General features: G+C 37.3%; 1 protein-coding gene across 5 annotated transcripts in view; it reads right to left on the bottom strand.

Annotated features, from left to right (window-relative positions):
• The window catches only part of EPB41L3 (erythrocyte membrane protein band 4.1 like 3), a 237,916-nt gene that overhangs the window by 178,629 nt on the left and 34,742 nt on the right, over window positions 1–24,545 (bottom strand). Inside the window, exon 1 of one of the 5 annotated variants that reach the window (XM_019755720.3) lies at window positions 51–268. The exons of the other annotated variants lie outside the window; for them this stretch is intronic. Coding sequence (XP_019611279.3) covers window positions 51–105 — 55 coding nt within the window. The 5' untranslated portion in view covers window positions 106–268. Of the gene's footprint in view, window positions 1–50; window positions 269–24,545 lie in introns of those variants that run through there. 5 annotated transcript variants of the gene reach the window in all.

Genomic DNA, 24,545 nt, shown 5'->3' with positions numbered 1-24,545 from the left:
TGGTCAATTCTCATAAGTATACATTAATGTTAGGAATACAAAATATTTACCTCCAAATCCTAAGAGGGACTTTGAACACAGATAGAGACAGATGAAAGATGGCATGCTGCAGTGCAGCAGTTTCAAAGTTACTGTAGCACTGACATTCCAGCTTCCATTCCTCCAGGAATATTCGCAATGAAACACAAAAAAAAATCCAGGATGGTAAAAGCAATTGTTTTACTATCACATCCAGATACTCTTCTTGAATTCAACACTCAAAAACAAGCCAGGAACAGGAAGCAATAACTGCAGAGCATTTGATGGTGCCCTTCAGAATTTTCACCTGGTATTTTTCCTGGTTCCCAGGGTAGCATCTCTGCATGACTGTGCAGCACTCCCAAAAGTGCTGTGGAAGTAGCTTCCAGCAGCAGCAAACAGAAAGCTTAAAAGTGTCATAGGTATTGAAAATTGATGTTTAATTTTCAGTTTAGTTATGCATATGGATATTTTTTACATCCTTAGTTTTCCCAATCGCCATATTAATACACACTTTTCAAATATCTACAGACAAGGATATTGAGATCAATGTCATAATTATAATGATTTTTTTCCCCCTTCATTTTGCTAAGGACTCCGTGGAAGCTCTTTCCTTCCACTTTCTTTTCTCATATTTCCTCCAGGGGAGTCTGAGTTCAGTTATCTTGCTTTATTCCCTGAAGTACAACAATATTAGGAGGCCACACTGGCTACACCAATAAGCAGAGATTCTCCATTAAGCAAAAGGGGTAATTGTAACAGAGCCAGTCCACCAAGCAGAAGCTCCAGTAGGAATGGGGCCTACTCTGTTAGTAGGGAGTAAGAACTAACATTGTTTTGATCGTCTATTATGCTATATGCCAGTATTTACAGTATCATATGTAAACATTAATTTAATCCTAGTACCACCCTATGAACATAATATTATCATCCTCATTTTTACAGATGCAGAAATGATCTCAAAATGATCAAGCAATTTGCCCATATCTCCTAGCAACCAATAAGAAAACCACAAGTAACCCAACAGAAAAGTATGATCAAAACACATGAATATACATTTCATTGCAGAACAAACACATAATTCCAATAAGTATGAGAATAGGTGTCCAGCATCATTAATAGTCAAATGTAAATTAAAACCCCAATGAGGTAATCATTTTATACCCATTTAATTAGCAAAAATGGAAAGGTCTAACAATTCCAAGTGTTGAAGGACTATGGATCCTATGGATCCATATTCCAATGAGAGTGAAAATTGGAGCAACCAACTTTGGAAAACAATTATCTCCTAAAGTTGAACTTTCATACAACCTACAATCCAGCAATTCTATTCATGCCCAAGAGAAATTCTTGCACATGTGCATGAAGAGTTATGTTTAATTATGCCAAAACAGCTCTCTCTATGACAATAAAATCCTGAAAAACACACAAATGCCCATCAATAAGAGAACGTATAAATAAGCTACAATATGTTTTGTACATTACAATATTAAAGACTAGGACAAATGTATATCACAATACACTATGAATCTTCCCAATAAAGTTAGCCTCGAAGGATTATATGCACCATTATGTCCTTTTTAGAAAGTTAAAGACAATCATAATGAAAAGTGTGCTTTTCAGAATACTTATAAATGTATATATGCTTATAATATTGCATATAAAGGGATGTAAAGGAATAACAAACAGGAGACTAAGGATGAGGTCATTTTAGGTGGAGACAGGATAAAATAAGGGAACACCCCAAAGGTTAGAGGAAGGTTACTATCAAAATACTAGCTTCTGTTTGGGAGGTGGCCTTATAGGTGCTCATTGCATTATTTAAAATGTCTAACTAATAATCAAATAAGTAAGTAAAGAGGTAATACTGATGAGAGTGTATCATTAACTGATAATTATTAGTAGTCCAGTTTTGTAGATGTGAAGTCCTAAAAACACGCAAAGAAGCAAAACAACAACAATAACAATAATAAATAAACACCAGGCCCAGATCATACAATGTGATGTATTAAGGGCTCAAAATCAGGTCCATCAGAGTCCGGAGCCCATACCACCACCAGGGTAGGGGCCACTCCTCCGTTCTCAACTAGAGACGTACAAAAAAGTGCAAGTTACTCCCATTCACCCACCATGGTGGTGTGACTTTGTCTACTGTTCATAACTGGAACAGATACTTCTGGGCAATATGCAGACTGACCTAGGCTAAAACCCTGGACCTTCTATGTACTGCCTACGACACTGGAGAGGAATGTCTCCCTCCCACAGCTTCAGTTTCCTCTGGATGTGAGGATGAGCAATGATGATAAAGGTGATGATCATCATGACTAATACTTTTAGTTGCTTAGAAGCCAGAGCATTGCCAACATTTTTATATGCCCCTCAGTACAATCTCTGAGGCATGAGTTATTATTTCTAATCTAAAGATGAAGTGATTGAAAGAAAAAGAGGTTAAGAAATTCCCCCAAGGTCATACTATTATGATGGGAGAGTCTTGAACCCAGCTCTTTGCTGTTCTGTTGTCCAAGTTCTTAACAGCTAAGATATAGACACCTATAGATACACAATGTACGATACACACATAGATACAAATGTATAGATACAAACACCTATACGTAAATAGATACATATGCATAGATATACACACACATCTGTAGATATACTCGTACACACATGTATAAGCACATATACATATACAAATTCATACGTACATAAGTATAGACACATACACAATCTGTATACAAACATACTCATATACACATGTATCGACACATATATAGACACACTCATAACAATAGATACATACTCGTGAACACATACATAGAGACACAGCACATACATGTGTATAGACACATACATGTATACACCCATACCCCCATATGTAAAGATACACACTCATGCACACATATGTACAAACACACAAAATGTTGCCTAGCTTTCCCAGCATTGCTCGATTCATTAACTATTGTTAAAACCTTCCTCCTCCTTCTCCCTCTAGCACACAGCATATAGGGTTGTCTATGTGATAAACAACGCAACTTAAAAGTAAAGGTAACTCACTCGGAGCACCTGGCCCCATGATTTCCATCCTGGGGCTCTCTGTTATAACCATTGCTTGAGTTTTCAGCCTGGCCTATCCCTCCATATCAGCAGGCATGTGAGCATCTGGTTGTACCTTACTTTCTGTTCCTTTGGAGGATAAGGACCACATCTGCGATGGGCCTCACAGAGTGAACTGAGTGGAAGCTAATTGGTCAATATTTGTAATCAGATCTCTCTAAATTTGGAAAAATCCAAGAAGTCTTTTTTGGATTAAACAAAAATTTAATTTTATTTATATTGATATACAGCAGATGGAGTCTGGAGTGTAACCAGTGCTTTAAAAATGGTAGCAATTATTACTATGAAAGATAAGATTCACCATTATCATAACTCATAGAGAATCTAGTTTTCCTACATTTGCTTTTTTGTTATCTTAATTTTGGAGCTTTTCAGTTTGGGGGAGTTTACACTTACAGTATCGAAATATGAAGTTCTCCCCTGAATTCAGTTAAGAACATTCTCTCCTATTGGATTTTAAGAGCTAGGGACTCCAGAGGATAATGAAAGTGGAAATAGGTCACAATTTTCAGTACTTTCTGTGGATGTAAATAAGTGAGATAAGTATAAGATTTGGAAGTAGGACATAGAAATGAAAAAAAAAATAAAAAGCTTTTACAAATTCTGAATCTCTAAAATATGTGAGAACCAGATATATTTCCGGCTAACATAAAAAGTGAATGCCACCCCCTTACCCCACTCACACACACACTCCATGATTTAGCTCTGTGACATTCCATCAAATGTCACTCAGGTCTTCAAAACACAAAATTTTAACTTTTTAAGAGACTAAGGTGTTGTGGTTTTACCTATGGCTTTCATATGAAAAACAGTAAAGAAAAAGAGAATAAAGATTTGGAATGTCGAGTTTTACATCAAACTAGAAAATGTTGCTTTATCATGTCTCAGTTGGCTCTCAGATCAAATCCCTAAGGCAGAGGGGCTCCTTAGTCAGAGAGGAAATGCACTGGAGGCTGTAATATGAAACCGGGCTAGAGAAAGTACTAAACATAGAAGAGACAGAGAAGCCAATGTTGCTGAAACAACTTCTCAAAATCTTCATCCCACAGAGTTGAAAACAGGTACAGGAAAACAGCATAAGGGAGGACAGAAATCTTGGCAACTGCCTCAAGGTTGCTTAGAGATCTGTGATTTAAACATATACTTCCACAGAAAACGGAATCACATCTGGAGCCTACAATTTAATTTCTCCCAACATTAAACAGATACTTACTTTTAAAATGCTAAATAGTATATGTTTAAGTATGTTCTAAAGCTAATGTTTTCTAAATACGACAAATGCAACTTGGTGTTTTTCACCACGGCCAATTGGTTTTAACACAGAGAATATTAGCGCTAGAAAGGACCAAACAAATGAGCTCTTCTAGCCCTCATTTTAGGAAGAAAGAAACTGAGTCCCAGACTTAGCTAAGTGGCTTACTGATTGTACACAAATAGTTTGTGACTGAGCTAGAACTAGGACCTAAGTGGTTGTTTTCACTTTAAACATTTTAACCTCATAATAACGTAAATATCCCATGGAATTTCAAGAGCTGTCATGAAAGTGTAAGTGCAAACTAAAAGCATTTCCTGGGGAACCCTGAGGGACATGAGATTGGCAGCACTGGTACTAGAGTTTCAGCAGTCCCCGAGGTCCCCAAGAAGTCACTGGCCTCTCCCAGGAATAGGACCAGAGCAGCAGAAAGGAAGATGGCAGGTGGGTAAGAACACCATGCCAGAGACACCTTCTACCTACTCCAGAAAATAGCTACTGAATAGAGAAGGGAAAACCTGGAATTCAGGCAGAGAGATGTGTCAGGGAAACAACACTTTCTGACTCTTTTTAGTATACTGTTTAACTCCCAGGAAGGGTGGCTGAGACCAGCAGGTCATATAACCACTGTAGAAAACACAGTCATAGTCCTGGCCACAAGCCAGGCAAGATATCCCACACATGTTAAAGCTTCCACCAGCCTCACCAGATAGGCCTTCGTCTACCCACCCACTGTATTAATGAAGCCTGGAGAAGTTCAGAGACGTGGCAGAGTCATAATTTTAATCTAGGTCTGCTAACTTGCCCTGGGAGAGCCCACTGCCCCAGCCACGCTCCATTTACCCGAATCACGGTCTAAACGGGTCATTCAGAGCAGCACAGTCAAAACACAACAGACACCTTCCTTCCTTTTTGGTTTCAGAATATCATCTGAATATCAGCTGACTACAAAAAAAAAGTTTACTTCAAAAAAACTATGTCACAAGCAACTCTTTATTTCCTCATTTCTAACATGTACTTTCTCCAAACATTTCAACATTTCTGAAATCAGGATTTGAAACTGATTAATATATTTAACATGATAGTTTTCTCCCTGAAAAGCTGTTATTAAATTGATGGGGTAATCATACAACATCTGAGAATCGAACAGCTGTGGAATTGTTTTCAGCTGATAAATGCCCTTGAAAATTTCCGATTAATTCTTTTAAGGGACATGGTTCTAGAGAATAATTCTTCAGTGCTTCCCTAACATATTTCTGACCTGGACCCATGCCCTTCCTGTGTAGGCGCTCTATCCATAATGCCACTAGAAACAGGGGTATGGCAAAAAGTGGTGAATAGCTGGGGCCTTTATTTCCTAGATTCAGTTTCTAAGGATCATCTAGGGCCTATCTGTGGCAGATCCAAAATTCCTTGAACAGATCTGCTGCAACAGAATGTCATCCCATTTGACAGGTGTAACCCAAAAGCATTCAATGTGTGGTATGAGGCATATTTTGTTGTCATGGTATTGAGTTTAACGTTAGAAGATCATCTAATTTTTGGTGATTTGGTGAAGACAGAGAGGTTTAACTTAAATATCTGGTTCCTTTATAATTTTACAAAGTTACTTAAATTCTCTGGACCTCTTCCTTACTTATAAAGTGAAATTAATAGCACCTATAGCATATAGCTATTGTAAGGACTGTTACTGGTTAAAAGTTATTCCAAACTTCTTTGTGAAATAAAATGACGTATAGAGAACAAAGGGGAAGATAAAAAATTATGGCACATAACAGGTGTGCAGTAAATGTTAGTTACCTTCTCTGAGTAATATTTTATGCTTCTTCATATCATAAAGGGGAGAATTTTACCACTCTAACAAATAAATACGTGAAAATAACTTGCAACTACCAATGGTGAGACATCCCAAAATATCAAAGTATTTCATCTGCTTCAAAGTGAAAACATGTAGCAAATTAAAACCAAAAGCATACAGCTTCAAAGAGAAGGCTAACTTGAATTAAAAAATGAATAAAATGCTAAGTCTGGCATGAGATGATGACTCAGAAAATTGGACTGTAGGACTGAGATTCTCACTGTACTAGTCAATGGTTGCCTTGTGTAGAGGATGGTGCAGTTTCCCCAAAATTAATAGAATGATCCTTTTATCCCTTCAGGAATCGTGTGATACTTTCCAAGAAAGAAGACTCACAAACTGAAATTCAAAAGAAAGGGGAAAATAAATAAATATGCTAGGAGCAGTGGATATGTTTTAGTTTTTGTTCTTTTTGAGTTCTTATAATTTTTCCTGATTGGAGTCTGCAGTTGTAAGTTGTAAGAAACGGATGCTGTGTGTTAGTTGTGGTGAAACTATTGCCGATGTGTGATCTTCTATGTGTTCCTGCTACTCAGATAATATAGAAAGATCTTAAATATGTATCTTTGAAACAAATAATGCAAGTAGAGATCTATTTAAAAGATAAATGATTCTAAAAATAAAAGACAATGAGTCTATTGTACATTGCTCTGCTGAATGTGTTTACCAACATAGATTTTTTCAAAGGGAACATCAAAATTCTGTCATGCTAATTATTCTCCATTAGGGACCTGGATTCATTTTCTACTTTGCTTTGCTCTGCACTAGAGAGTTGGAGGGAAGGTCTACCCCTATAAACTGCATCACTTAGGCTGCCTGACCCTCTGACTTGGGTTGGCTTTGGCCATCAGGACGGAAGAGGTAGAGGACAGAGAGAGAGAGAGAGAGAGAGAGAGAGAGAGAGAGAGAGAGAGAGAGAGAGAGAGAGAGACTAGGGTCTTTTCCCCAAGCTTCCTTCCTGCTTAGGTGCCATGTGTCTGCCAGAGGCCGCATCTGTCTCCAAGGTCAGTTCTTGTTAGATGGTCTGTCTCCCACTATGTCAGCTTGCGGTGGGCTCTGTTAACACTGATTGCTCTGCTCACCGTTTCAGCCTATGGGTGGTAACAGCTTTCCACCATTCTGGTCCTCAACACCTCTTGTTGGTGTCTGTAAAATTCCCTGTCACATTCTCCAGAACTCACAGCAGAACGTGCTTCCTGTAATGGTCCTGATTGATACACACACATATCAAGGGAATAGACACTAAAATTTGTTCCTTACTTCAGTAATTCAGTTAGAGCAAAATTCTATATTTTGGCATATGTCATTTTTTTAAAAGTTATTTATTTACACACAATGTGATGTATATAGATGGTATATTACAGAATTGTGCACCTGAAATCTATGTAACTTGACTAACAACTGTCACCTCAATAAACTTAAAAAACAAAGTTATTTATTTGACTAAAGCCACACAAGAAGCTGAAAGATTCAAGGATCACATGTGATGAAAATATAATCTGAATATTTAAAAAATATCAGCGAATTGCTTTGCACTGTGCTTTTCTGTGTGTGGTACTGTTTAAGATAAATAGGATTTTGTGAATGGTAATTTAAGTTATTTCCAAAGATAATGCTTTGGCAGCTTGGTTATTCAGTGTTCTCCGTGAAGCCTGACAACGTGATTCATTTACAGACAAGTTGTGGAAAAACAGAGCCGGTGCTGAAACCTTGGTGTCCCAGGTTACTACACTCATTATTTTCTAATCTGCATCACTTCAGCTGTCTGACCCTCTGACTTGGGTTGGCAGAACCCTCACAATTCTTGAAACTTTACATGCACAAGGAGCAGCAATCAGACCTTAACTATCAAAATAGCCTGAGGAAATAGGAATACGTCACATATTTTGGTTTATAACATTTTAAAATTCCTTTTAAAAATTCATTAAAATAGGTTTTAATATACTGGGGTATCAAAAAATGTATACACATTTAAAAAGATGTTATCTTAAAATGTGTATACATTTTTTTTGGCATCTTCTGTATATCTTCGAAATGAAATGTAACCTATGTAAGTCATTATCCTGGTCATAAATCGTTTAGTAAGGAGAATAATATTCAATTTTCAGGAAGTGGGAATAATCAGGAAAAAGCAGGGAAGGGTAGAAATTAATCAAATGACTATAGGCCTTAAAATTTGAAAAAGACCATCTTGCAGAGAGTGCATTGGCAGTGCAGACCAGAAACGGCCGTAATATTCCTTCTTTACTTTCCTGCTTCTGCTTCCTCACATGACATTCACAGAAATTTCCATATGCTGTGGAAGTAACCAACAAAAGCTGAAAAGGACCACAGAAAGAGGGAAAGTGGGAGAGGGGGTTGAGGGGGGTTGGAAATTTTAATTCTGGAGAGGAGCTAGAGTTTGTTTGACTCTTATAATCTATTAATGGCTTAAGTTTAATGAAATAAAATAATTCCTTATGACATGAAAATGAGAACTAAGATGAAAATAAAAACAGCTATAATTATCACAATAATTTCCCACACATTGTGAATATAAGCCTATTAGAAATACCTACTTCAATCCCTTAAGAAAATACCAAACCTCAACTTGACAAGAGGTAAAATGCAGTTCACACAAAGGAACACTAAAATGACACACTTGAAACAATCTTCAGCCTCACAGACAATGATGGCAACACACATTTAAATAGATATAAAGTACCATCTCACACTTACTGAACTAGGAAACAAATTAAAACAATAAATCTGTGGGCAGGTGTTGCAAGGAGTCCTGCAAATCCTGTAAATGAGCGCAATCAAGTTAGAGAACAATCATGTAATAATAAGAGTCAGAACGTTGATCACAACCTGGGACCCAGTAATTCCAACTTTAGAATCAGTACCTTGAAAATGCAACTCAAAAAGGAAAAAAGTTATGTGTACAAAGATGTTTTCTAATATGCCTTCAATGATGTGGAAATGGCTTTTTTTTCAACCATAAATAAGTAAACTAAGAATGAAATGATATTATAATACAATAGTTTGAAATTTGAAATACACAAGCTATATACATCCTGGAAAAGTATCTATGAAGCAACCTTGAGTGAAAATGTAGAAATAAAATAGTATATCCATTCATTTATTTAATAAATATTCGTTAAATATTACTTTCTCACATCTCTGAGATTGAAGTACTTGACCCATATTCTTTTGTCATGGCTGAGGTCACAAATGTTTTAATGGTGAGCAAACATCAAGAGTCTGTCATTGACACTAAGCCTCTCAAAGCTAAAGATTATCTATCCAACAGAATGAAAGCAATAGGTTCCTATTTCTATAGGTTTCCTGAAAATGTATCTAAATAAAATCTGGAAACTTGTAAAGTGAGATTCCTTAATAAATGTGATGACTTTAATTTTTGAAGAAAATAAAGAGTAGGGTGAATTACTACTACAAGATGTACTTCCAGGCACCCAAATATTTATGACTTCTTAGTTCAGTGAAAAATGTATTACTCTGTACACGAGAAAGTGCATTTGAGAGATGGATATTTGAATACTGTGCTATACTGCACTTAGAGGGATGTAGGCACACGATGTTCCCATAAATAATTATATGAGTAGGCAGATGATACCAGGGGTTTATTACAGCTAAAGACATTTAAAAAATTGATCATAATTTCCTTTATCCATTGAGGAGAATTCAAAGCTTATTTTATGGTGTGAACTCATTACACAGTGTACTCTTATAAATGCTAATGATTATAGGAAACCATTCAAATATTTGGCAATCCATATTAGACTTCTTTCCCTAACAAACCCTCCAAGCCACTACCCCTCCAAAAAAAGTTTACTATGAACTTACTTGAATGTGTTGTAAAGATTAGTAATGATGGTGTTTAATTTACAATAATATATTGCTTTTATCTCTTACTCAAGGTAATCATGACTTGATGATACAAAAATGGCTATCAAGCAAGTAATTTAATATATCTTTTGTGATCATGTGGCTACAAAACATATGAAGATATGGAGCTCCATTAGGGACATTTAATTAGGTGTAGATGATTCTTTAGCTCTGCGTAGCTTCATCCAAACTTGTTATAAAAAATGTATGAGAACAACAAAAACCTTTCCGTAGCTTGTATACTCCCCAGCTTTCTCATAAATGTTTTAATTATCAATTCCCAAATCCTACATTTTGCCAGTATTTTCTGCCAATGTTTTGAAAAATGAAAAGATACATCCTTCCTCATAATTTTACACACACATTTTTTGGTTTGGGGGAGATTTTTTTTTTTGGCTGCTGCTGTTTTAAATGAGGACTCCTGCCAGCAGAGTGACTCTCTGATGCTTCAAGGATATTAATCAGAATCACAGCTGGTGGCAGAGTGAGTTGGATAAAAACACAGAGATCCTTTGATTATTTCAACTTCTTTTTGCTAGATTTTTTTTTTTCTTCTGTCACTGTTTAATGAAGTAAAATGTCTTTTGTCTTCCTCAGGGTAGACATCAATTTTAATTATAAGGATCAACTCGCAACTTCCCTTTATTTTCCACTGAGGTGAAAGAAGGAAGGGAGAAATGGGAGAAAGAAGAATGATGACGCAAACTGCTCCATTCCTTTGAAGCTGCTTCTCTTTCTGTCTCTATCCTGTCCCTTCTCATTCTTCCTCAGATAACAGTTGGGCCAGGAGGAGACTAGAACAGGCACCGCTGAGCTTCCTAGATGTTAGGAGAGAGCTGTTACCCAGGACATTGAGGTCCCAATGCACCTCTGACTCTGCAGAGTAAACAGTGAGCTCAGAGAGTGCCAAGGCCCACTCCTTTCCCCTATAAAACCCACATCTGGGCCACTATACATCTATTAGGTGGCTAAATAAAAGTACTGACCATACCAAGTGCTGACGAGGATGTGGAACAACCAGAAGTCTCCTACATTGCTGGTGGGAATGCACAGTGGTCGAGCCACTCCAGAAGTTTGGCAGTTTCTTCTTAAGTTCCTACCATGTGACCCAGCAATCCTATACTCCTGGGCATTTACCCTAGAGAAGCGAAAACTTCTCTTCACAGAATGTTTATAGCAGCTCTATTCATAATCGCCAAAAGCTGGAAACAATCTAAATATCCTTTAGTAGCAAAATGGATAAACACACTGTCGTCTATCCAGACAATGAAATACTACTCGACAATAAAAAGGAACAAGTAATTGAGATATACAACAACTTGGATGAATCTCGAAGATATTATGCTGAGTGAAAGAAGCAAGCCTCAAGGTTACACAACTCCACTTACATGACATTCTAGAAAACACAAAACTATAGTGATAGAGAAAAGATCAGTAGTTGCCAGGGGGTAGGGGTGGGAAATGGGTGTGACTACAAAGGGACAGCATGAGGGAGGTTTTTTGTGTATCCTGATTGTGGTGGTGATTACGTGAATCCACATATATGAAAAAAGTACGTATGAAAAGGCAAAATGTATTATATGATAATTTAAAAAATAAAATTAAAATTAAAGAGTTTTAATGAGAGAAAGAAAAAAAAACCCAAGCCTGTAATCAATAAAAAACGTCAAATGAAAGCACCATCTATCCATCGTTTTCTCTCTCTTTTCCATTTCATAAAGGTTAATGGAATCTATACACTCTTAATGCTTCCCTTTTCAGGCTTAGGATAAATGATATGATTTGCTTGGGGGAAAAAGTAGAAGAAATATTAGGGAAAGTAAAATTTTAAATGGCACTGTAATGATTAATAAAATTTTGAATGTCTTTTTTTTTGTGTGTGTGTATCAAACTTGTGTGAGAATTTCACCTTTATTCTGACCCATAAGTATAGGGTAAAAAAGACATGTCAGGAGTACAAGAAAAGTGAAATCAAACAAAAACTTTCAAAAGATTTCAATGTATCATTTTCAAGAAAGGCAGAACATGACAGAATAGATGCATGATATAATCTTATACAGCCACTTCCCTTCTCAGAAAAACGAAATAATTGCCAAATAACTACCAAGCCAACTGTTGTCTGACAGGCACTCCAGGTTTCTTTCCTATGAAAGGATACTAAGCTAAGCAAGTTCTGATCTTAAACAAAAATTGCCTTGTCTGAAGTGGCTTTAGACAGTGGTGAAAAAATAAGCTAATCAACTGTTATGATAAATCATTTACCTAAAAAGTTATGCCACAAAAAACTCTAATGACAAAAATCATTCCAATCTTTAAAATAGAAGTTAGGTCAACTGCTAATTGGCCACTGTAGGAATGGCCCATAGATGCTTGGGGATCCTGGCTGGGCTGGCTCAGGGGTGACCTCAGGGGAGCCCCACCCATCTTGCAGCACACACTCAGAAACGTGTGGGAGGAGGAGAGGCTGCTTCCTTACTTGTGAGCAGCAAACACTGCAGGCAGGCCCCCCAGAACAGAGACAAAGGGAGTGAGGCATAGGAGTGGGGAGGCGGGAGTAGACAGAACTCAGGGTAGAGAGGCCAGTGATGCTACCTGCCCCTGGGAGACCCTCAGGCCATGTGGGCATTATCAATCACAGTTATACATCACTATGGGCAACTTTCGGGGCCTGGGAAGTCGTACCTCTGGAAAACTGCTATGTTATCTCCTGCTTTATGTAATACTCTCTGGATGTTTTCAAATTAATTGCCATTAAACAAAAACAACAAACACATTTTCTAGCTGTATGTCTGCATCTTTCCATCAATCACATCACTGAGTGAATGTGACAACTGTGCAGGTATCATGAAGGCCAGTGCATCTCAACTGTAATTGTACTTGAGAATCACCTGGGAGCCTTAAAAACCAATCTCCAGAGATATGGACTTAATGATGGAACCTGGCAGCAATATTTCTAACTCCCCAGTTGATTGTAATGATGGGAACCACTGACAACACCACTCTGCAGACCTTGGACTATTTGACTGATTCTTTAGCATTGTATAGGCATGGTTCCAATGCATAATTTTCCGCACAATATTCTAAACATCTGTTACCCACTTTACCTATATTGGTGTTAATTCTTCATTAGGCAAGACTTTTTGATTACTTTTAATGCACACAAAGTAAGGTTATTAGACTTCCTATGCTGTTTGACTTAGTATATACAGGTAGAGAGAAAAACATTTTTTCTCCTTATGCCGTGGGTTGTAATAAAACATACAAAAAGATGTAATTTGTATTTTCCATAAAAGTTCTTTAGGGGGCCGGCCCGGTGGCTCAGGCGGTTAGAGCTCCGTGCTCCTAACTCCGAAGGCTGCTGGTTTGATTCCCACATGGGCCAGTGGGCTCTCAACCACAAGGTTGCCAGTTCAATTCCTCGAGTCCCACAGAGATGGTGGGCTCTGCCCCCTGCAACTAAGATTGAACATGGCACCTTGAGTTGAGCTGCCTCCCGGATGGCTCAGTTGGTTGGAGCGAGTCCTCTCAACCACAAGGTTGCCAGTTCGATTCCTCGACTCCTGCAAGGGATGGTGGGCTGTGCCCCCTGCAACTAACAATGGCAACTGGACCTGGAACTGAGCTGCGCCCTCCACAACTAAGACTGAAAGAACAACTTGAAGCTGAACGGCACCCTTCACAACTAAGATTGAAAGGACAGCAACTTGACTTGGAAAAAAAGTCCTGGACGTACACACTGTTCCCCAATAAAGTCCTGTTCCCCTTCCCCAATAAAAATCTTAAAAAAAAAAAAAAGTTATTTAATTGGTGATTTTAGCACAGGCCATTTAACTTTTAATTCTGTCATCCTGAATTCTGATCGTGTATTGTATATCTTCCACCTTCAGACAAGGCAATAACATCATTTTCCTTCAATCAACTTTTTAGAAGGTAGCCTCAAAATCAGCTCTTAAAATCTTTTTTTTCCTCTCACAGTGAATGTAAGCTGCCTCCGTCAGTAATGAAGTCCTAATATATCTAGCAGTGAATACCAAGGATGAAGATTCAATCAAATCAGAAAACCCTTGCACACTGCCCTATTTTTTCTGAAATTAAACAGCCAAGAAATGATGTTGGGCTACATGAGGTCATCAAGACACAACTACTGTAACTATAATTGGAAAGGTCTAAGAAATGAGTAGACAATTGTCTTTCTTACAAGAATTAATTAAAATCTTGTTGAAAGACCAGAAGGCCATGTCTTATGAGAAACTATGAAGTATCCAGAATTAATCAATTCAGACTAGGCACGTTTGAGAACAAGGAACTTAGTTACTAGTTTTTTAAAATAACCCATCTTTGGCTTCTTTAAAGTTGAAGCAAAAATATAGCTGAAAATTCTAGGAAATGTCTTGTGGGCAAATGGTTACAACTCACTCTGTTTGAAAAGCAGTCTAATTGTTTACAATGCATTTTCAGTTGGAAGAAATTCTTTGTTTTCAAGAGAATCCTTGGATCTAAAACAAAGAATTGACAAATGGGCAGATTAAGTGTGGGAAGGAAAGGATTCCACTTCATTCCTTCTAGAGATTTCCATGTAGCCCTTGAAAGCTTAGAAGGAACCACAAGTTCTTCATGGAAAGCCCCTTTGTCATTTGGGCCTCCTGGACAGCCTTTCGCCTCCAGCCTTTCCTCATGCCATCCTCTCAGCTTGTAAGTGCCTCTCTAGCTCATCTCCAAAGACCAACTCATGTGACATCACTTTTGAGAATTTCTCCCCAAATATTTTCTAGCAGAAGGAATTTGTGGCTCATTCAGTACTTGTTCAGTCTACTTTTCAGATAGTTATGTGAAAGCTCACAGAACGTAGGGTATATCCCACTCCAGGACCTAACTTAGTGCCTTTCCCATAAGTAAGTGCTTGACACATATTTAAAAAGTGGAAACTGGAGGAAATGTATCTGGTGAGTCTCTATTCCAGAACACCTAGAAATGTGCTTACTTTCCTTAACAATTTACAGAAAATGTTCTAAGTCAGTCCTTCTTCTCCTTCCCCTTGCCTTTCCCCTTCTCCTTCTTTTCTAAGTCAATTCTTCTTAACCAAATCCATGAGAACCATGGATGGGTGTTAGGCAATGTGTGAACCTCTTGAAATTATATACAAATTTAATGTATATTTTAGTACATGGATTTCTCCGCCTGCTCCCTCCTGGAGAATCATTATTGTTCTTTGTGAGTCTTTAAGGAAACCATGATTCAAAAATCAATTAAAAGAAATCACTGCTCTACATATATTTTTGTATAAACAATAAAGTATGAGTTTCCTGAAATGGTTAAACAATGAAATGAGCTACCTAAGGCAGTCTAGCTTCTGGATATTTATAAAAGAACAAGTCTCTATTCTGATTGCTCCAGACAACCATTTGCCTGAGGGCTATAATGAGCCACACGACTCTCAGAATCTTACAGCACTGAAACTAGAAGGGGCCTTAGAGATTATTTAGTCCAGTGCTTGTCAAACCATAGATGCACAGAATCTCATGTGAAGGGCATGTCAGAACACTGATCGCTGAGTCGCATTCCTAGAGTCTAGGTCTGGGATGGGGCCCAGGAATGTATTTCTAACCGTTTACAAATGATGGTGATACTGCTGGTCCATGGACCACACTTTGAGAACCACTGATGCAATCTTATTTCCTCATGTTACAAATGAGTAGATTGAGACTTTCAGAAGCTGGGTGTGACCTACCCAAAGCAACACCCCTAAATTGGAGACCTGGGATCTAACCACACTCTCATTACTGGAGTCTTCTTAGGTAAGTTGCTGAAAATTGTAAATGACCACCACAGACACAAAATGTGTTTGAGCTGGAAACACTCAAACTAGTTTCCAAAACTAGTTTTACCTGATACCACTGTGAATATAGAGAGAAAGGAATCCTTTATTCTGCTCATCCCAAGCAGAGAATTGAGAGTTTTGTTCTGTTTTTTTCCTTCCTTTAAATGATAAATATCTTGTGGCAGTTTTATTGCTGTGTCTAAAATGTTCTTTTAAACAAAAACATTATGTCATCTTTTACACAATGCAATAAGAAGTTTCTTTTCATGGGGTCACATTCATAGTGTTCTAATAATGATGTATTTTTCCAAAAATCTTTTGAATAAGTTTTTTTAAATTATTTTTAAGGAGTATATTTTCCAGCATTTAGAAATCTCCTCTCCCAGCTCTCCCTAAAAAGGTTATTAAAACTAAGCAAGAACGTAGATAAAAGTCTACAATATTTGGCTTCAATCAAAGTCTTTCAAACTCATACTCTTGTTTTTCCCCATCCCAGACTGCTTAGGGAGTCTCTCTTTATTCTTCTGTTTGTTCCTAACCTCACCCCCTGATGCCACCAGACCTTCCTCAAGCTTCCTCTAATTTTCATACTTTTCAGATCTCTGACCCATATTCAGAAAGGTAACTTCCTTTCTGACTCAGAACATGCAAATTCATCTCCCTGTAAAATGACTTGGCTTCAGGACCTTCTCTTAGGAATGGCCTCCATTTATTGAATGCCTTCTATATACCAGATCCTGCATGCATATTGTTCCTAATGTTTGTAACAGTTGTGCCAAAGGTTAATAACTTCCCATGGCTTTACATCTGGAAAATGAAAGGACTAAGATTTGAAACTAGGTCTCATCTTACTTAGCCCAGCAGTTCTCAAAGTGAGGCCTAGGACCCTCTGTGGGTTCCTCAAAACCCTTTCATGGGTCAGCAAGGCCAAAGAATAAAATAGGAAAAGGTTATTAAAAAATGCCCCCCTTTGCCAACAATATTTTTGTATGAAGCTGGATTTTCTTAATATATTTCAACCAAAACAATGTATTGTAACAGATAGAATGCAGAAGGAGATGAGAATCCTGGTGTTTTCTATCAAGTTAAATATTAAGGCGATTTGAAAAAAAAAAAGTAAAACAATGCTATGCTTCTCACTAAATTGTTTTTTTGGAAGATATGGTTATTTTTCATAAAAATATGTTATTTGTGTTAACATATAATGGGGTTACTGATTTATTTTAAATGGATTAATACGTATTTAAAAATATTATAAGTTTTAAAAAACAAAATCTAAAAAAAAATATTAGTTTTGATTTCTAAAATGGTAAATGTCAATAGATATAATTTACACAAACAAAAGCTCTTCGTGGATTCTCAATAATTTTTTTAGTGCAAACAGGTATCATCCCCAAAAAGTTTTAAGACCTGCTGCTCTTAGATAATACTCCTTTGATTAATTGTATCACCTCCATTCCAGAATGAAAGTTCTCATTGCTGGAGAGGGGTAAGTGGAAAAGAAGACTCTGTGCTTTTAGAAATCCAAACTCCTATGGCACATATTAACTATACCATCCACTTGGCACTTAACTAAATGTACAAGAGAATATATGATCTTAGAAAATATGACTGCATGTCAGATAATCCAAATGTGTGAGGGGACACTTTTTAAAAGAGAATTTCTCAACTCCCTGCATCTCTTGGCTGTTGATGTCATTATCAAGTTAGGTCACTTTCCTGTGTGTGTCACTTCAGTCTAGTATTTAGCCCTTTAGAGACATATATACCTTGTGTTCTTAGAACTCACTGGCAATAGATATAGGCACTGGAAATTCCCCTCTATGAAAACATATAAAGAAACTGAATACCACACTACAGTAATATTTTCAAAGTTGTAAAAAATTACATCAACAGTAGTACAACTCCACTTAGGGGTTGCTAAGTACAAAATTTGAATCTTAAAGCTGAATGCAACATAAACATTTAAAAAATGTAATTAGACAACATATTGAAAATTATTAAATACAAATGTCAATCTAAAATATAAGTCCCTGCCTACAAAAAAAAAAAAAAAAAAAGAAAGAAAGAAAAAAGCAATTTCAGGCAGTAAATCTAAGTTTACTGTTAAAACATCCCAAACTGTTTCATTTAAGATTCTTGTCTTGTAATAGGACGTCACTAAAATGGCGGTGTGAGGTGAGCCTCTGTAAAACTCTCCTGGAATTTACAACAAATAGAACAACTATAACTCCACAAAGGACTCCTTGCAGAGCAGACAGGCAAGACGAAGAGGCCCACCTAAAGGTCGGCGAATCACTCGAGTGGGGGAGGAGGGAAGGGAGAAGTGCAGAAACGGAGGCACACGGGTGCAGGATGCAGGCCTAGCTCGGTGCTCCGAGCTTGCTGTATCCTGGAACTACCGCAGCTGCAGGAGAGGGAAGAACTCGGACTGCTAGGGCTCCGCTTATGGCCCACAGGGCTGAGGGGGCAGCATATAACATGGCTGAACCCCACTCACGGCAGAGACCTCAGAGAAAAGACTGAGGGAAGAAAGCTGAAAATGGTTGTTTAAGCCCTCACTGCCGAGCAGAGAATGGAAGCCTTAGGCACTGAGACTAGCCGCCCACTTCCTACCCTCCCAGAGCTCGCCCCACCCCCACCTGCCTGGTGCTAGAAGCGGAACAGTAGCAGTGTCAGATCAAAAGAACAGAATAAATGCTGTTCTGAGAACTGTGGACCACAGACACAGATTCGCAGCCCAAGTAGTTCCAGCAAAAGGGACGGAGCTGTGGAAGCAGGACTAGCTGTGGTGGTAGTCGCCGCCATTGCTCTAGGCCACCTCTCACAACTCACCCTGCCCCTGGCCCCACCTATCTGGGTAGATCCCTGCAGGAGTAAACAGAACTGCTGAAACTCATGAGCTCTGAATCTGGTGCAGGAAGAGCTTTGGAACTTCAAAAGCTCTCCACATACCCACACGGACTCTGAGCCCTGTGACCCAGGAGAACTATTAACAGAGGAGAAGTCCATCTCCCAGGGAATCCCCCCCCATTGTGTGAGAAGTTGGAATAGTGCAGAGAAAACATAGCACTACCGAATGAGAGAGAAAAAAAGCTGCAGTCGGAGAGAAAATAAAACATTCTACCAACAAGTACTAGAAAACAAAATAAAGACCTCTTCCTATCAACCTGTTGCAGAAGACATCTCTTTCTACATGTCTAGGAAGAGAAATAATAAATCAGTAATTGCCATGAATAACCAAGGCAAGAGGACAGCTCAGAAAGAAAGCGAAAAGTCTCCAGAAAAGGAACTTAAAGATATGGAAATATGTGACTTAAATGACAGAGAATTCAAGACTGCAGTTCTGAAAAAACTCAACAAGATGCAAGAAAACACAGAAAGGCAGTTTAAGGAACTCAGAAACACAATCAAAGAACAACATGAGCATTTTACGAAAGAGATTGAAATTAAAAAAAAAAAACAACAAATAGAATTTCTGGAGATTAAGAACTCAATCGAAGAAATCAAGAATGAAATAGCTAGCTTAGGTAGTAGAGTTGACCAGATGGAGGAAAGAATCAGTGACATCGAAGATAGAAACCAGGAAATGACACGGATGGAAGAAGAAAGAGACTTGAGACTTAAAAGAAATGAAAGAACTCTACAAGAACTTTCTGACTCCATCAGAAAGAGCAATATAAGAATAATGGGCATACCAGAAGGAGAAGAAAGAGAGAAGGGAACAGAGAATATATTCAAACAAATTCTTGATGAGAACTTCCCAAATTGTGGACAGAACTGGATCCTCGAATCCAAGAAGCAAATAGAACACCTAATTACCTCAATCCCAACAGGCCTTCTCCAAGGCACATTGTATTAAAGCTGTCTAAAATCAACGACAAAAAAGAATCCTCAAGGCAGCCAGGGAAAAGAAGACAGTAATCTACAAAGGAAAGCCTATTAGATTATCATCAGATTTCTCAGCAGAAACTCCACAAGCCAGAAGGGAGTGTAACCAAAGATTCAAACTATTGAAAGAGAGAAATCATGAGCCAAGAATAATATATCCAGCAAAGATATCCTTCAGATATGAAGGAGGAATAAAGACCTTTCCAGACAAATAGAAGCTGAGGGAATTTTCTAATACACGATCTGCACTACAAGAAATACTAAAGGAGGCTATTCGACCACCGTCAACAGGGACAATTTGTGTCAACCAAAATATACAAAGGGGGAGAGTAAAGGCCTGAACCGGAATATGCGAATGGAGAAAATAAGCTTGCTGAAGAAAATGGAATACTCTAAATATCAAACTTTCTTTTACATAAACTTAAGGGTAACCACCCTCCCCCCCCCCCAAAAAAAAAAAAAAAGAAAAAGAAAAAAAAAAATCCAGAACTGAAACATATACTGTAATAAAAGAAAGACAGAGGGAAACATCATAGAATACCACCACAGAGAAAAAATAGACAAAAACAAAAAGGCAAAGGAACAATGAAGACACAGCCTTACCAGAAAACTAAAGATAGAATGACAGGAAATCCTCACATATCAATAATCACCCTAAATGTAAATGGACTGAACTCACCAATAAAAAGTCACAGAGTAGCAGATTGGATTAAAAAACAAAACCCGACCATATGCTGTCTCCAAGAGACACATCTCAGCTACAAGGACAAGCATAGACTCAAAGTGAAAGGGTGGAAATTGACACTCCAAGCAAATGGTACCCAGAGAAAATCAGGTGTAGCCATAATGATATCAGATGAAACAGACTTCAGGGTGAAAAAGGTAACAAGAGACAAAGATGGACATTTCCTAATGGTAAAGGGAACTATACAACAAGAAGACATAACAGTCATCAATATTTATTCCCCCAATCAGGGAGCACTGAAATATGCCAAGCAACTACTAACAGAACTAAAGGGAGAAATTGACCAAAACACAATTATACTAGGGTACTGAAATACATCATTGACAGCTATGGATAGATCATCCAAACAGAAAATAAATAACAAAATAGCAGCCCTAAATGACACATTAGATGAAATGGACATAATTGACATATATAGAGCACTTCATCCTAAAACATCAGACTATACATTTTTTTTCTAGTGTACATGGAACATTCTCAAGCATAGACCATATATTGGGACATAAAATCAGCCTCAGCAAATTTAAGAAGATTGAAATCATACCAAGCATATTCTCTGATCACAAGGCTTTGAAATTGGATATCAACTGCAAAAAGAAAGCAGGAAAAAACACAAATACATGGCAATTAAACAACATACTTTTAAAGAACGACCAGGTCAAAGAAGAAATTAGAGGAGAGATCAAAAGATACATAGAAACAAATGATAATGAAAATATATCCTACCAAAATTTTTGGGATGCAGCAAAAGCAGTTTTAAGATGGAGATTTATATTATTACAGGCCTATCTCAAGAAACAAGAAAAATCTCAAATAAATAACCTCACGTTACACCTTAAAGAACTAGAAAAAGAAGAACAAGTGAAACCCAAGGTCAGCAGAAGAAGGGAAATAACAAAAATCAGAGCAGAACTAAATGAAATAGAGAACAAAAAGACAATAGAAAAAAATTAATGTGACAAAGAGCTGGTTCTTTGGAAAGATTAACAAAATTGACAAACCCTTGGCTAGGCTCACTAAGATAAAAAGAGAGAAGACACTGATTAACAGAATCAGAAATGAAAAAGGGGAAGTTATCACAGATGCCAAAGAAATACAAAAGATCATCCAAAAATACTATGAAGGACTATATGCCACCAAATTCAATAACCTAGAAGAAATGGACAAGTTCCTAGAAACATATAGCCTTCCTAGGCTGAACCATGAAGAACTGGAAAATCTTAACAGACACATCACCAATAATGAAATTGAATCAGTCATCCAAAACCTTCCCAAAAGCAAAGTCCGGGACCAGATGGCTTCATTAGTGAATTCTACCAAAACTTCAAAGAGGATCTAATACCAATCCTGCTCAAACTCTTCCAAAAAATTAAAGAAGAGACAGTGCTCCCAACTCATTTTATGAGGCCAACATTACCCTGATACCAAAACCTGGTAAGGACAACACAAAAAAAGAAAACTACGGACCAATATCTCTGATGAATACAGATGTAAAAATCCTAAACAAAATTATAGCAAATCGAATAAAAAAATGCATTAAAAAGATTATTCATCACAACCAAGTGGGGTTCATACCCAGAGCACAAGGATGGTTCAACATGTGCAAATCCACCAATGTAATACATCACATAAACAAAATAAAGGACAGAAATCATATGATTATATCAATTGATGCAGAAAAAGCATTTGACAAGATACAACATCCATTTATGATTAAAACACCATATGATTTCACAGATATGTGGTATATAAAGCAAAAACAACAAAAGAACAAGACAAACAAATGAGAAAAAAACACTCATAGACACAGACAATAGTTTAGCGGTTACCAGAGGGTAAGGGGGGTGGGGGGTGGGAGATGAGGGTAAGGGGGATCAAATATATGGTGATGGAAGGAGAACTGACTCTGGATGGTGAACACACAATGGGATTTATAGATGATGTAATACAGAATTGTACACCCGAAATCTATGTAATTTTACTAACAATTGTCACCCCAATAAACTTAAAAAAGAAAATCAAAAAAATAAAATCACAAAATTAAATAAAAAAGAGATTCTTGTCTTGTTACACCACGGGAAAATTGGACCTAAATCTATTTACCGCAAGCAAAGAAAATATTTATAATCTAAAACTGTATTTATACACATAAGTAATATAATTTTGCCTTTTTAAAAAAGTATAAAAGGAAGAATTTGTGGAAAATAAGGGAATTAGAATGTTTCTATGTTCCTATGTTACATGAATCACCTGAACCATAAAAGCATTTTATGAAATTTTACTGTCTTTTATTTGGCATTCTTACTATAAAAGAGCACATGCAGCCCATTTTTGCCTGTCCTTATAGCCATGCTGTTTTTTTTAACCTACAACTTACACTAGGTGGAGCCCCTTGTCCAAGATTTGGGAGTGATTAAGGAAAAGGAAAAAAATTTTAACAATTTAAAGCAAAACCACAGACACTTATATTCTTTCATTAAAAAAAAATGTATCCTAAAAATCTGCAGTACTGCCAGTAAAGAATTTTTCTTTCTAGTTATAAGAAACCATGACAATGGATTTAGGACTATTAACATTTACTACAGAGAAGCACTAGTTACAAAACTGTTGCTATAGCTAACAGCTGTAAGTTTCTGAATTCAGTGCAAACATTAAATTTCGTTTGGGGAGGCGGTATACAGCGCACGGGGGAATAAAACGTTTTTTGAATATTTGTAAAGATATTTTAACCGTATTGATGTTCCCATGTGTCTAAAGTGGGCATGGTACTCAGATACTTCATGACATTCCGATTAGAGATACTGTTAATAAAAACAAAAGACTCTTCAAAACACCCCACCCTAGCAAAAGGCAAAATACCTTTAAACCTCGAGGTTTTCCATGATGCAGAATTATAAGAAGACTTAATTATGCATTTTGGGATGTCTGAGGAGGGAGGGGCTTCTGAAATGAACAAAGCACATGTTTAATTATGGGTCCATAGAACTTGCAGTTAAAAAAATAAAAAAATAGGCTCTGCCTATATTCTTGAGCCTCACAGTGGACTCTAGCTGGAGGAGATAAGACTCCCGAGATAACCTGCCAAACTTAGAGATTGCTCATTGCTGCAGGATAAAAGCACCACTATCTCCTCCACAGTTGCTAGGTCGGCTCCCCTTGTGCTATCTCAGGGCTGGTTTTCCAGTCCTACCTGCTCAAAATGCAAAGTTCAGTCTAACAAGCAGCAAGGAGAACCCTTGCCCATTCACAAACACTTATGCTGATATAGCGACACAGATCTGTCAGTTCACTGGGCAATAAAATGTGCTGGAGTTTTTCTTTTCTCCTTCCTTCCTTTCTCCCTCCCTCCCTCACTCTCTCTTTTTTTCCCTTCAGATTTATATGAAATCTCAGACTAGGCAAGACCTACTTCTGCTGACAGTTAAACCATGTGTCAGAGTAACCTTTGAACAAGTACAAATCATTGACCTCACATAAAGTCTTCCCAGGAAAGTCCAAAAAACTGGTTGAATCAGGGTCTGATAGGCATGAAGGCATCACTATCCCAAGAATTCAGTGCCAAACATAACGGGGGCCTTATACCTGTTAAGGCAAAACAATTATGAAAAATAAGTGTCCTTAATGTTAGTTCATATTTTCCATATGCAAGCTGATTTCTTTTTTGCAAGCTATTCACTAAATTCAAGTTATCACTCTTCTATCATAAATGATTTACAGACATAAACTAAGAGGAATAAAGAATAATAGCACTTAGGAGTGCATAATCTTTAATGACAGAGGTGACTTTTTAAAAAAGAGAAACTGAGCTTTGGGTTCTCAAGCAATTCATTAGCTAAAATAAAGACTGGATGAATTGGACAAACTACATTAAAAAAGATAGTTTTTTCCAATACTTTTAAAACTGACAGAAGTTTTCATGTAAAATTAGTCATTAAACTTTATATATTTTCATACTAAG

The sequence above is a fragment of the Rhinolophus sinicus genome, chromosome 4, assembly GCF_057876585.1.
Source record: "Rhinolophus sinicus isolate RSI-liver-muscle chromosome 4, RSI-T2T, whole genome shotgun sequence".
NCBI classification, from domain to species: Eukaryota; Metazoa; Chordata; class Mammalia; order Chiroptera; family Rhinolophidae; genus Rhinolophus; species Rhinolophus sinicus.
This window is presented reverse-complemented; position numbering and strand designations above follow the sequence as displayed.